The following is a 13553-nucleotide window of genomic DNA, read 5'->3' as shown; positions in this document are numbered from 1 at the left end:
CCCCTTGAACTTTGCGACCTTTTGCCACATTTCAGGCTTCAAACATAAAGATATAAAACTGTATTTTTTTGTGAAGAATCAACAACAAGCGGGACACAATCATGAAGTGGAACGACATTTATTGGATATTTCAAACTTTTTTAACAAATCAAAAACGGAAAAATTGGGCGTGCAAAATGATTCAGCCCCCTTAAGTTAATACTTTGTAGCGCCACCTTTTGCTGCGATTACAGCTGTAAGTCGCTTGGGGTATGTCTCTATCAGTTTTGCACATCGAGAGACTGATTTTTTTCCCCATTCCTCCTTGCAAAACAGCTCGAGCTCAGTGAGGTTGGATGGAGAGCATTTGTGAACAAGCAGTTTTCAGTTCTTTCCACAGATTATCGATTGGATTCAGGACTGGTCTTTGACTTGGCCATTCTAACACCTGGATATGTTTTTTTTTGAACCATTCCATTGTAGATTTTGCTTTATGTTTTGGATCATTGTCTTGTTGGAAGACAAATCTCCGTCCCAGTCTCAGGTCTTTTGCAGACTCCATCAGGTTTTCTTGCAGAATGGTCCTGTATTTGGCTCCATCTATCTTCCCATCAATTTTAACCATCTTCCCTGTCCCTGCTGAAGAAAAGCAGGCCCAAACCATGATGCTGCTACCACCATGTTTGACAATGGGGATGGTGTGAGCTGTGTTGCTTTTACGCCAAACATAACGTTTTACATTGTTGCCAAAAAGTTCAATTTTGGTTTCATCTGACCAGAGCACCTTCTTCCACATGTTTGGTGTGTCTCCCAGGTGGCTTGTGGCAAACTTTAAACGACACTTTTTATGGATATCTTTAAGAAATGGATTTCTTCTTGCCACTCTTCCATAAAGGCCAGATTTGTGAAATATACGACTGATTGTTGTCCTATGGACAGAGTCTCCCACCTCAGCTGTAGATCTCTGCAGTTCATCCAGAGTGATCATGGGCCTCTTGGCTGCATCTCTGATCAGTCTTCTCCTTGTATGAGCTGAAAGTTTAGAGGGACGGCCAGGTCTTAGTAGATTTGCAGTGGTCTGATACTCCTTCCATTTCAATATTATCGCTTGCACAGTGCTCCTTGGGATGTTTAAAGCTTGGGAAATATTTTTGTATCCAAATCCGGCTTTAAACTTCTTCACAACAGTATCTCGGACCTGCCTGGTGTGTTCCTTGTTCTTCATGATGCTCTCTGCGCTTTTAACGGACCTCTGAGACTATCACAGTGCAGGTGCATTTATACGGAGACTTGATTACACACAGGTGGATTGTATTTATCATCATTAGTCATTTAGGTCAACATTGGATCATTCAGAGATCCTCACTGAACTTCTGGAGAGAGTTTGCTGCACTGAAAGTAAAGGGGCTGAATAATTTTGCACGCCCAATTTTTCAGTTTTTGATTTGTTAAAAAAGTTTGAAATATCCAATAAATGTCGTTCCACTTCATGATTGTGTCCCACTTGTTGTTGATTCTTCACAAAAAAATACAGTTTTATATCTTTATGTTTGAAGCCTGAAATGTGGCAAAAGGTCGCAAAGTTCAAGGGGGCCGAATACTTTCGCAAGGCACTGTATATACAGGTGTGTGCCTTTACAAATCATTTCCAATCAATTGAATTTACCACAGGTGGACTCCAAACAAGTTGTAGAAACATCTCAAGGATTAGCAATAGAAGCAGGATACAAATGAGCTCAATGTCGAGTCTCATACATAGCAAAGGGTGTGAATACTTTATATGTTTTTCTGTTTATTTTTATTTTTAATACATTTGCAAAAATGTCTAAAAACCTGTTTGCGCTTCATTAGGGGGTATTGTGTGTAGATTGCTGAGTATTACTATCAATTTTAGTATAAGGCTGTAACATAACGAAATGTGGAAAAAGGCAAGGGGTCTGAATACTTTTCGAAGGCACTGTGTACATTTCTCAACAAATCTCCATCCAAAACATGTGGAAAAGCAAATGCTTTGATTCCCGGTCAGCTGGAAAAGGGGTCTTAGTATTTGAAATACATTAACACTAGTGGTAAATGCGCTGCTCACAATTGACAGCAGAAACATGGACACCAATGGTGTTTCTCATTCTGCTGGAGTAGATCTAGTATTTCATATTAAACCTACCTTTATGCATCCAGTTGTTTCTTCATTCTAAACTCACCCAACAAAAATCACAATATGCTGTTTTACATTTTGTGTTATTTGTGCTGGTCTAATTCCTAAAATGGAAAAGAACAAGAAACTGTGCATTCTCTGATAGTAATAATAGTTCATATGGTGCTCTTCGATGTCACAGGTTTGTGTCATTGATAAATAAATCATTTTAATATTTACATCGTCAGATGTTTATACGTTATGAATAAAAGGCATATGCATGCATTGTTAACTATTTTGATTACTTTAAAACATTGTTGGAGTTCAGGTGTTTGATGTGAATGATGGGTGACTAGTAGCATTCTTGTCAAATACAGTGCCTTCTAAAAGTATCCATAGCCCTTGACTTATTCCACATTTTGTTGTAATACAGCCTGAATTTAAAATGGATTAAATAGATTTTCCCCTCACCCATCTACACACCATACCCCATAATGACAAATTGGTTGTTGATCATTACTAGACATCCATTTTCAGGTATTTTCAAGTAGATTTAAGTCAAAACTGTAACTCAGACACTCAGGAACATTCACTGTCTTCTTGGAAAGCAACTCCAGTTTAGATTTGACCTTCTGTTTTTGATTTTTGTCTTGATGAAAGGTGAATTAATCTCCCAGTGTCTGGTGGTAAGCAGACTGAACCAGATTTTCCTGTGGTATTTTGTCAGTTTATTTTTTATCTTGAAAATCTCCCCAGTCTTTAACGATTACAAGCATACCCATAACATGATGCAGCCACCACTATGGAGAGTGGTACTCAGTTGTTACGTTCGTCGATGGAAGGATTGGACCAAGGTGCAGCGTGGTAGGCGAACATCTTACTTTTATTAAAATGACCACCAAAAAACAACAAAATACAAAACGAACGTAACGTTCTGCAGGCTACACAGCAACTATACAAAATCAAGATCCCACCAACTAAGGTGGGAAAAAGGCTGCCTAAGTATGATCCCCAATCAGAGACAATGATAGACAGCTGCCTCTGATTGGGAACCATACCAGGCCAAACAAAGAAATAGGAAAACTAGATTGTCCACCCTAGTCACACCCTGACCTAACCAAAATAGAGAATTAAAAGGATATCTAAGGTCAAGGCGTGACACTCAGTAATGTGTTGTATTGGATTTGCACAAAACACTATATATTCATGAAAAAAGTTAATTGCTTTGCCACATTTTTTGCAGTATTATTTTAGTGCCTTGTTGCAAACAGAATGCATGTTTTGGAATATGTTTATTCTGTACAGGCTTCATTCTTTTCACTCAGTCAATTAGTTTAGTATGGTGGAGTAACTACAATGTTGCTGATCCATCCATAGTTTTCTCCCAGCGCATCCATTAAACTCTAACTGTTTTAAAGTCACCACTGAAATCCATGAACGGTTTCCTTCCTCTCCAACAGCTGAGATAGGAAGGATGTCTATATTTTTGTAGTGATTGGGGTGTACTGATCCACCATCCAAAGTGTAATTAATAACTGCACCATGCTCAAAGGGATAGTCAATGTCTCTTTTTTTACCCATCTACCAATAGGTGGCCTTCTTTGCGAGGCATTGGAACACCTCCCTGGTCTTTGTGGTTGAATCTGTGTTTGAAATTCACTGCTCGACTGAGGGACCTTAAAGATAATTGTATGTGTGGGATAAAGAGATGAAGTAGTCATTCAAAAATCATGTTAAAAACTATTATTGCATACAGTGAGTCCATGCAACATATTATGTGACTTGTTATGTATATGTTTACTCCTGAACTTACTTAGGCTTGTCATAACAAAGGGTTCAATAGTTATTGACTCAAGACATTTAAGCGTTTGATTTTTAATGAATTAAAAACTTTGCCTTCCACTTTGACATTATGGGGTATTGTTTCTAGTCCAGTGACAATACATTGGAAATTCAGGCTGTAACACAACACAATGTGGAAAAAGTCAAGGAGTGTGAATACTTTCTGAAGGCACTGTAAATATGCTTATTCATTCATAACTATGGATACAATATGCAATGGGTAAATATGGCTTTGAATCTGTAACAGAACATGTCAAAAGTTAGCTCTGAATTGCATTAATACAGCACTGCATTTAGACACCATGAATTGAAATAGATTTCACGTCATTCATATAGTTAGCAGAAATGATAAGGGATTGATGTTGCTAATATCATCTACTGTAGGTAGCTAGCTAGCTAGCTTATTTGCAAAAAACTAGCCTAGTATTCATGACACATTGTAAATATCTGACTGCTACTAGGATAGTATTATTTTCAAGACACAAGACCAAATGCATAAATAAGCCAACAAATATTAGTTAAATAAAATAAACAATTTCAATACTGAGTGTATAAAACATTAGGAACACCTGCTCTTTCTATGACAGACTAACCAGGTGAATCCAGGTGAAAGCTATTATCCCTTTATTGATGTCACCTGTTTAATCCACTTCGATCAGTGTAGATGAAGGGGAGAAATCAGGTTAAAGAAGGATTTTTAAGCCTTGAGACAATTGAGAGATGGATGTTGTATGTGTGCCATTCAGAGGATGAATGGTAGTGCTGAACTATTAACCAAAATGTTGCTTTTTAAACAACTCATTTACCGCCGTCGGTTCAATTATTTGAATTACATTTTTCTTTTTCTGTGAGCTCAGTTTCTGTCGAGATAAATCAGTAGTTTCCAACAGGCCAATATTCTACATACTTTAGCGCAGAAAACATGGTAATTAACTACAATGACCATAAGTTATTTCGCACCCACTTAAACTTGGCCGGTCTGTTTGGAGAAGACTCAGAGACTGAGAGAAGAAAGTACACTCGATCTAGAGGATAGAAAGCAGTTGCTTCACGAGCCTGAAAATACATGTTCCAGCTGATTGATAGTTAGTATTCAACAGTCATAAAAGTATGCCTTATTTACTTTGAAGAACTACTAAAATTGTTATTTTGTCAGACAGCATAGGCAGCAGCTCTATAGAGATGAGATGATGACTTGGAATTAAATAATAAAGTCATCAAATAAAACAAATAAAATATTTTATTAAAATAAAGTTATGTTACTAAGTGATAAGCAGTAATGCGCAGTCACTACCATCATTGGACTTTAATTTAAAGATGCACTATGCAGAAATCTCTCCAGCATTTCCTGGTTGCTAAAATTCTAATAGTTCGCCTAATTTCAGTTTATGTGACAAAACAAGCAAGTAGTGTAGAGAATCATCGCACCATCTAAACCGCTGTGAAATATATTTTCCATAACCAAAAATATTGGATTTTCAGCTGTTTGAAGCTGGTGTACAAAACCGAAAGTAAAAGACACAAAAATTAACAGAAAGCATAGAAAGTATAGCACCCATAGACTGATCTACTGCTTCTTAGACTTGCTTTCAATGACAATGACAGATCCATAACTCATATTATACCACCAATCATGTTCTGAAGAAAGAGGAACATCACTGTGTATTTTAGCTTTGAGGAAAATAGATTGTCAATCAGTGCCAAATCACAAACCATTTCCCCTTCCACCTGTCAAGCACCTGTCAAACTGTCCTCACCTCTGCTCAATTAAGTCATATTTTCAAATCTCAATCCAGCTGTGAAGGGGAACAAGCCTGCGAACTATGTTAAGTGAAATGCTTTTGAAAATCACTAATGGTTGGCTTGATTATCCCAGAAGGGTTCAACACATTGTACCTGAAGGCTGGTCTAGAAAAGTCGCTGTGCTGTCCTGTTGTGCCTGTCCTCCTTCAACAGTTAAGCTAATTACTGTAAGGAAGAGTAGTTTAGGTGACCCAGATCTGACTGCTGGCACTAACATTTGTGTACTTACAGTACCCACTAACTAAATCAAACTGTAAGCTAACAAAGACAAATCGCCTTGACATCCATTGGAATATACTGTAGCATGTTCTGGTTCTGGAGGACTTATGTTGTGCTTTGTGAAATAATGTAAATAGCATGATAACTAGCTCTACTTGAGGTACAGTCTCTTCATAAAATATTCACATCCAAATTGTGTTGGTTCCAAGGTGGGTTTAAAATGTATTAAAATACTCTGTAATGTCAAAGTGGAAGAAAAATTATAACATTTGTAAAATAATTATGAAAGATAAAACAATAATATAGCTTGATTACATACAGTGGGACAAAAAAGTATTTAGTCAGCCACCAATTGTGCAAGTTCTCCCACTTAAAATGATGAGAGAGGCCTGTAATTTTCATCATAGGTACACTTCAACTATGCCAGACAAAATGAGAAAAAAAATACAGAAAATCACATTGTAGGATTTTTAATTAATTTATTTGCAAATTATGGTGGAAAATAAGTATTTGGTCACCTACAACCAAGCAAGATTTCTGGCTCTCACAGACCTGTAACTTCTTCTTTAAGAGGCTCCTCTGTCCTCTACTCGTTACCTGTATTAATGGCACCTGTTTGAACTTGTTATCAGTATAAAAGACACCTGTCCACAACCTCAAACAGTCACACTCCAAACTCCACTATGGCCAAGACCAAAGAGCTGTCAAAGGACACCAGAAACAAAATTGTAGACCTGCACCAGGCTGGGAAGACGGAATCTGCAATGGGTAAGCAGCTTGGTTTGAAGAAATCAACTGTGGGAGCAATTATTAGGAAATGGAAGACATACAAGACCACTGATAATCTCCCTCGATCTGGGGCTCCACGCAAGATCTCACCCCGTGGGGTCAAAATGATCACAAGAACGGTGAGAATAATTTTGCACGCCCAATTTTTCAGTTTTTGATTTGTTAAAAAAGTTTGAAATATCCAATAAATGTCGTTCCACTTCATGATTGTGTCCCACTTGTTGTTGATTCTTCACAAAAAAAATACAGTTTTATATCTTTATGTTTGAAGCCTGAAATGTGGCAAAAGGTCGCAAAGTTCAAGGGGGCCGAATACTTTCGCAAGGCACTGTAACGCTCTGTATTCAGGACATAAAGTTAACTTCTTTGACAAATGTTTTTCCGTTTTACTTTAGTTCCTTAGGCTTCCTTTTTCTCAATCTGTCTTTTAGGTTAGTATTGTGGAGTTACTACAATGCTGTTGATCCATCCCCTGTTTTCTCCTATCACAGCCATTAAACTCTGTAACTGTTTTAAAGTCACAATTGCCTTATGGTGAAATCCTTGAGCGGTTTCCTTCCTCTCCAGCAACTGAGTAAGGAAGGACGCCTGTATCTTTGGAGTGACTGGGTGTTTTGATAGACCATCCAAAGCCTAATAAAAAAATTCACCATGCTCAAAGGGATATGCAATGTCTGATTTTGTAAAACAAAATACCCATCTACCAATAGGTGCCCTTCTTTGCAAGGCATTGGAGAACCTCCCTGGTCTTTGTGGTTGAATCTGTGTTAGAAATGCACTGCTTGACTGAGGGACCTTACATATAATTGTATGTGTGGTGTACAGAGAGAGATACAGTGCCTTGCGAAAGTATTCGGCCCCCTTGAACTTTGCGACCTTTTGCCACATTTCAGGCTTCAAACATAAAGATATAAAACTGTATTTTTTTGTGAAGAATCAACAACAAGTGGGACACAATCATGAAGTGGAACGACATTTATTGGATATTTCAAACTTTTTTAACAAATCAAAAACGGAAAAATTGGGTGTGCAAAATTATTCAGCCCCCTTAAGTTAATACTTTGTGGCGCCACCTTTTGCTGCGATTACAGCTGTAAGTCGCTTTGGGTATGTCTCTATCAGTTTTGCACATCGAGAGACTGACATTTTTTCCCATTCCTCCTTGCAAAACAGCTCGAGCTCAGTGAGGTTAGATGGAGAGCATTTGTGAACAGCAGTTTTCAGTTCTTTCCACAGATTCTCGATTGGATTCAGGTCTGGACTTTGACTTGGCCATTCTAACACCTGGATATGTTTATTTTTGAACCATTCCATTGTAGATTTTGCTTTATGTTTTGGATCATTGTCTTGTTGGAAGACAAATCTCTGTCCCAGTCTCAGGTCTTTTGCAGACTCCATCAGGTTTTCTTCCAGAATGGTCCTGTATTTGGCTCCATCCAACTTCCCATCAATTTTAACCATCTTCCCTGTCCCTGCTGAAGAAAAGCAGGCCAAAACCATGATGCTGCCACCACCATGTTTGACAGTGGGGATGGTGTGTTCAGGGTGATGAGCTGTGTAGCTTTTACACCAAACATAACGTTTTGCATTGTTGCCAAAAAGTTCAATTTTGGTTTCATCTGACCAGAGCACCTTCTTCCACATGTTTGGTGTGTCTCCCAGGTGGCTTGTGGCAAACTTTAAATAACACTTTTTATGGATATCTTTAAGAAATGGCTTTCTTCTTGCCACTCTTCCATAAAGGCCAGATTTGTGCAATATACGACTGATTGTTGTCCTATGGACAGAGTCTCCCACCTCAGCTGTAGATCTCTGCAGTTCATCCAGAGTGATCATGGGCCTCTTGGCTGCATCTCTGATCAGTCTTCTCCTTGTATGAGCTGAAAGTTTAGAGGGACGGCCAGGTCTTGGTAGATTTGCAGTGGTCTGATATTCTTTCCATTTCAATATTATCGCTTGCACAGTGCTCCTTGGGATATTTAAAGCTTGGGAAATCTTTTTGTATCCAAATCCGGCTTTAAACTTCTTCACAACAGTATCTCGGACCTGCCTGGTGTGTTCCTTGTTCTTCATGATGCTCTCTGCGCTTTTAACGGACCTCTGAGACTATCACAGTGCAGGTGCATTCATACAGAGACTTGATTACACACAGGTGGATTGTATTTATCATCATTAGTCATTTAGGTCAACATTGGATCATTCAGAGATCCTCACTGAACTTCTGGAGAGAGTTTGCTGCACTGAAAGTAAAGGGGCTGAATAATTTTGCACGCCCAATTTTTCAGTTTTTGATTTGTTAAAAAAGTTTGAAATATCCAATAAATTTCGTTCCACTTCATGATTGTGTCCCACTTGTTGTTGATTCTTCACAAAAAAATACAGTTTTATATGTTTATGTTTGAAGCCTGAAATGTGGCAAAAGGTCGCAAAGTTCAAGGGGCCGAATACTTTCGCAAGGCACTGTAAGTTAGTCATTCAAGAATAATTTAAACACTATTATTGCACACAGGGTGAGTGAGTCCATGCAACATATTATGTGACTTGTTAAGTATATGTTTACTCCTGAACTTACGGGGGGAATACTTACTGACTCAAGATTTTCATTTTTAATTAATTTGCAAACGTTTTTAAAAACATAATTCCACTTTGACATTATGGACTATTATGTGAAGGCCAGTGATACAAAATCTCAAGTTAATACATTTTAAATTCAGGCTGTAACAGAACAATATTTGTGGAAAAATTCAAGGGGTGAGAATACTTTCTGAAGCCACTGTTTTTAACCCTGTATCAATTCACCAAGTGATAGGTCTACATGTCAATATGGCTTTATGTCAATAACTAGACAGATATTCCCCACTAAAAACTAAGTTAGTCATAATCCATTTACTGGATCAAAACATTTTGATCTTTCAGATGTCATGCCATGTCTATACTTCAGACATGTGTTGTATTGCCTTGAGGGCCATTTGATCCAAAAAGCATCACTTGAGTTCACATGACATTGTTAAAGGTCCATCCTTTAAAGTCAGCAGCACACGATGTTCATTCAAACATGAATGTCAGAAGCACTCAACCTCCAGCCTACCGTAGAGTTGTGAGCACCAGTGACGGGACTCCCATCCTCCAGGTAATGTGTCTCAGTGTAATGACTTGCAAACAGGCCCCTAAAAAAAACAGAAAAGAAAATAGACATCAAAACCTCAGGTCCACCTAAAAAAATACATTCGCTTTTAGAGGACAAGAGAGAAGTTGGACACACTGGTTTTTAACGGCCTTACACCATATTTTCAATGGCGTGTTTAAACTGCTAGTGATTAGGGATATGTGAAATATACAGCACTGGGGAGCTAGAAGAGTCGAGGGCAGGGTTTGGGAGTGACCTTGAATGACATATTGTCGCACTTTGAAGAATCCCTTATATAGTTAATTATAGTATTTATATGTGTGTGTGTCACACTGCAGGCCATGAACAGATTGAAATGGTGAGTCCCACCCCAAGCATTGGCTGAGGAGTGGCAGGAACACCCATCTCTACAGCTGCATAATCAAAGATACATCAGAAGGGATGGTCACAGGAACATACAATACATGACCAAAAGTACAGTGCATTCGGAAAATAGTCAGACCCCTAGACTTTTTCCACATTTTGTTACGTTACAAACTTATTATAAAATGGACGTAAAAAAAATGTCTTCATCAATCTACACACAATACTCCATAATGACAAAGCAAAAACAGTTTTTTTGACATTTTTGCACGGTTATTAAATATAGAAAACAGAAATATCTTATTTACATAAGTATTCAGACCCTTTGCTATGAGACTCAAAATTGGGCTCAGGTGCATCCTGTTGAAATTGACCATCCTTGAGATGTTTCTACAAATTGATTAGAGTGCAACTGTGGTAAATTAAATTGAAAGGCACATAAGGTGCCACGGTTGACACTGCATGTCAGAGAAAAAAACAGGCCATGAGGTCAGACAAATTGGACGTAGAGCTCCAAGACAGGATTGTGTCGAGGCACGGATCTGGGGAAGGGTACAAAACATTTCTGCAGCATTGAAGGTCCCCAAGTACATGGTGGCTTCCATCATTCTTAAATGGAAGAAGTTTGGAATGACCAAGACTCTTCCTAGGGCTAGCCAACTGGCTAAACTGAGCAATCGGGGGAGAAGGGCCTTGGTCAGGGAGGTGACTAAGAACCCGATGGTCACTCTGACAGAGCTCGAGAGTTCCTCTTTGGGGACGGGAGAATATTCCAGAAGGACAACAATCTCTGCAGCACTCCAACAATCAGGCCTTTATGGTAGAGTGGCCAGACAGAAGCCAATCCTCAGTAAAAGGCACATGACAGGCCGCTTGGATTTAGCCAAAAGGCACCTAAATGACTCCCAGATAACGAGAAACAAGATTCTTTGGTCTAATGAAACCAAGATTGAACTCTGGACTTAATGCCAAGCGTCACGTCCGGAGGAAACCTGGCACCATCCCTACGGTGAAGCATGGTGGTGGCAGCATCATGCTGTGGGGATGTTTTTCAGCGGCAAGGACTAGTAGACTAGTCAGGATTGAGGGAAAGATGACCGGAGCAAAGTACAGAGAGATCCTTGATAAAAACCTGCTCCAGAGCACTCAGGATCTCGGAAGGTTCACCTTCCAACAGGACAATGACCCTAAGCACACAGCCAAGACAATGCAGGAGTGGCTTCTGGACAAGTCTCTCAATTTCCTTGAGGGGCCCAACTAGAGCCCGGACTTGAACCCGATCAAACATCTCTGAAGAGACCTGAAAAAAGCTGTGCAGTATCTCTCCCTAACCAACCTGACAGAACTTAAGAAAATCTGCAGAGAAAAATGGGAGAAACTCCACAAATACAGGTGTGCCAAGCTTGTAGCGTCATACCCAAGAAGGGGGTGTAATCGATGCCAAAAGGGGCTTCAACAAAGTACTGAATAATTGGTCTGAATACTTATGTAATTGTGAAATCTCCAGTTTATTTTTTTTATACATTTGCAAAAATCTCTTGTTTTTGCCTGTTTTTGTAGATTGATGAGGGGGAAAAAGTGATTTAATCAATTGTAAAATAAGGCTGTAACATAACAAAAAAAAGTAAAGGAGTCTGAATACTTTGCACTGTATGTGGACACCTGCTCGTCGAACATCTCATTCCAAAATCAATGGGCATTATTATGGAGTTGGTCCCTACTTTGCTGTTACAACAGCCTCTACTTCTGGAAAGACTTTCCACTAGATGTTGCAACATTGTTGCGGGGACTTGCTTCCATTCAGCCACAAGAGCATTAGTGAGGTCGGGCACTGATGTTGGGTAATTAGGCCTGGCTCGCAGTCGGCATTCCAATTTATCCCAGAGGTGTTTGATGGGGTTGAGGTCAGGGCCTGTTAAGTTCTTCAACACTAATCTCGAAAAACCATTCATGCTGAAACAGGAAAGGTCCTTCCCCAAACTGTTGCCACAAAGTTGGAAGCACAGAATCGTGTAGAATGTCATTGTATGCTGTAGCGCTATGATTTCCCTTAACTGGAAATACGGGGCCTAGCCCGAATCATGAAAAACAGCCCCAGACCATCATTCCTTTTCCACCAAACTTTACAGTTGGCACGACACATTCGGGCAAGTAGCGTTCTCCTGGCATCCTCCAAAACCAGATTTGTCCGTCAGATGGGGAAACGTCATTCCTCACTCCAGAGAACGTGTTTCCACTGCTCCAGAGTCCAATGACGGCGAGCTTTACACCACTCCAGCCTAAGCTTGGCATTGCACATGGTGATCTTAGGCTTGTGTGCAGCTGCTCGGCCATGGAAACCCATTACATGAAGCTCCCGACGAACAGTTATTGTACTGATGTTGCTTCCAGAGGCAGTTTGGAATTCGGGAGTGAGTGTTGCAACTGAAGACAGACGATTTATACGCACTTGAGCAATCGGTAGTTTGCAGGTAGTTTGCCCCCGGTGATACGTTGTGCAGACCTCACGACCCTCTGGAGAGCCTTACAGTTGTGGGCGGAGCAGTTGCTGTACCAGGCGGTGAATCAGCCCCACAGGATGCTCTCGATTGGGCATCTGTAAAAGGGTTGTTGCGCCTTCTTCACCAAGCTGTCTGTTTGGGTGGACCATTTCAGTTTGTCTGTGATGTGTACGCCAAGGAACTTAAAACTTTCCACCTTCTCCACTACTGTCCCGTCGATGTGGATAGGGGGGGTTGCTCCCTCTGCTGTTTCCTGAAGTCCACGATCATCTCCTCTGTTTTGTTGACGTTGAGTGTGAGGTTATTTTCCTGACACCACACTCCAAGGGCCCTCACCTCGTTCCTGTAGGCCGTATCGTCATTGTTGGTACTCAAGACTAGTGTCGTCTGAAAACTTGATAAATGAAGGAGGCGTGCATGGCCACGCAGTCATGGGTGAACAGCGAGTACAGGAGAGGGTTGAGAATGCACCCTTGTGGGGCCCCAGTGTTGAGGATCAGCGGGGTGGAGATGTTGTTTGCTACCCTCCCACCTGGTGACAACCCGTCAGAAAGTCCAGAACCCAGTTGCACAGGGCGGGGTCGAGACCCAGGGTCTCAAGCTTAATGACGAGTTTGGAGGATACTCTGGTGTTAAATGCTGAGCTGTAATCAATGAACAGCATTCTTACATAGGTATTCCTCTTGTCCAGATGGGTTAGGGCAGTGTGCAGTGTGATTGCGATTGCATCGTCTGTGGACCTATTGGGGCAGTAAGCAAATTAGAGTGGGTCTAGGGTGTCAGGTATGGTGGAGGT

General features: G+C 40.2%; 1 protein-coding gene across 2 annotated transcripts in view; it reads right to left on the bottom strand.

Annotated features, from left to right (window-relative positions):
* The window catches only part of adam12 (ADAM metallopeptidase domain 12), a 146222-nt gene that overhangs the window by 43850 nt on the left and 88819 nt on the right, over positions 1 to 13553 (bottom strand). For both annotated transcript variants that reach the window (XM_021580539.2, XM_021580540.2), the window contains exon 4: positions 9855 to 9933. In XM_021580539.2, coding sequence (XP_021436214.2) covers positions 9855 to 9933 — 79 coding nt within the window. The remainder of the gene's footprint in view (positions 1 to 9854; positions 9934 to 13553) is intronic.

The sequence above is a fragment of the Oncorhynchus mykiss genome, chromosome 23 (assembly GCF_013265735.2).
Source record: "Oncorhynchus mykiss isolate Arlee chromosome 23, USDA_OmykA_1.1, whole genome shotgun sequence".
Lineage (NCBI taxonomy): Eukaryota > Metazoa > Chordata > Actinopteri > Salmoniformes > Salmonidae > Oncorhynchus > Oncorhynchus mykiss.
The sequence above is the reverse complement of the archived record's forward strand: the minus strand, read 5'-3'. Positions and strand labels throughout refer to the sequence as shown.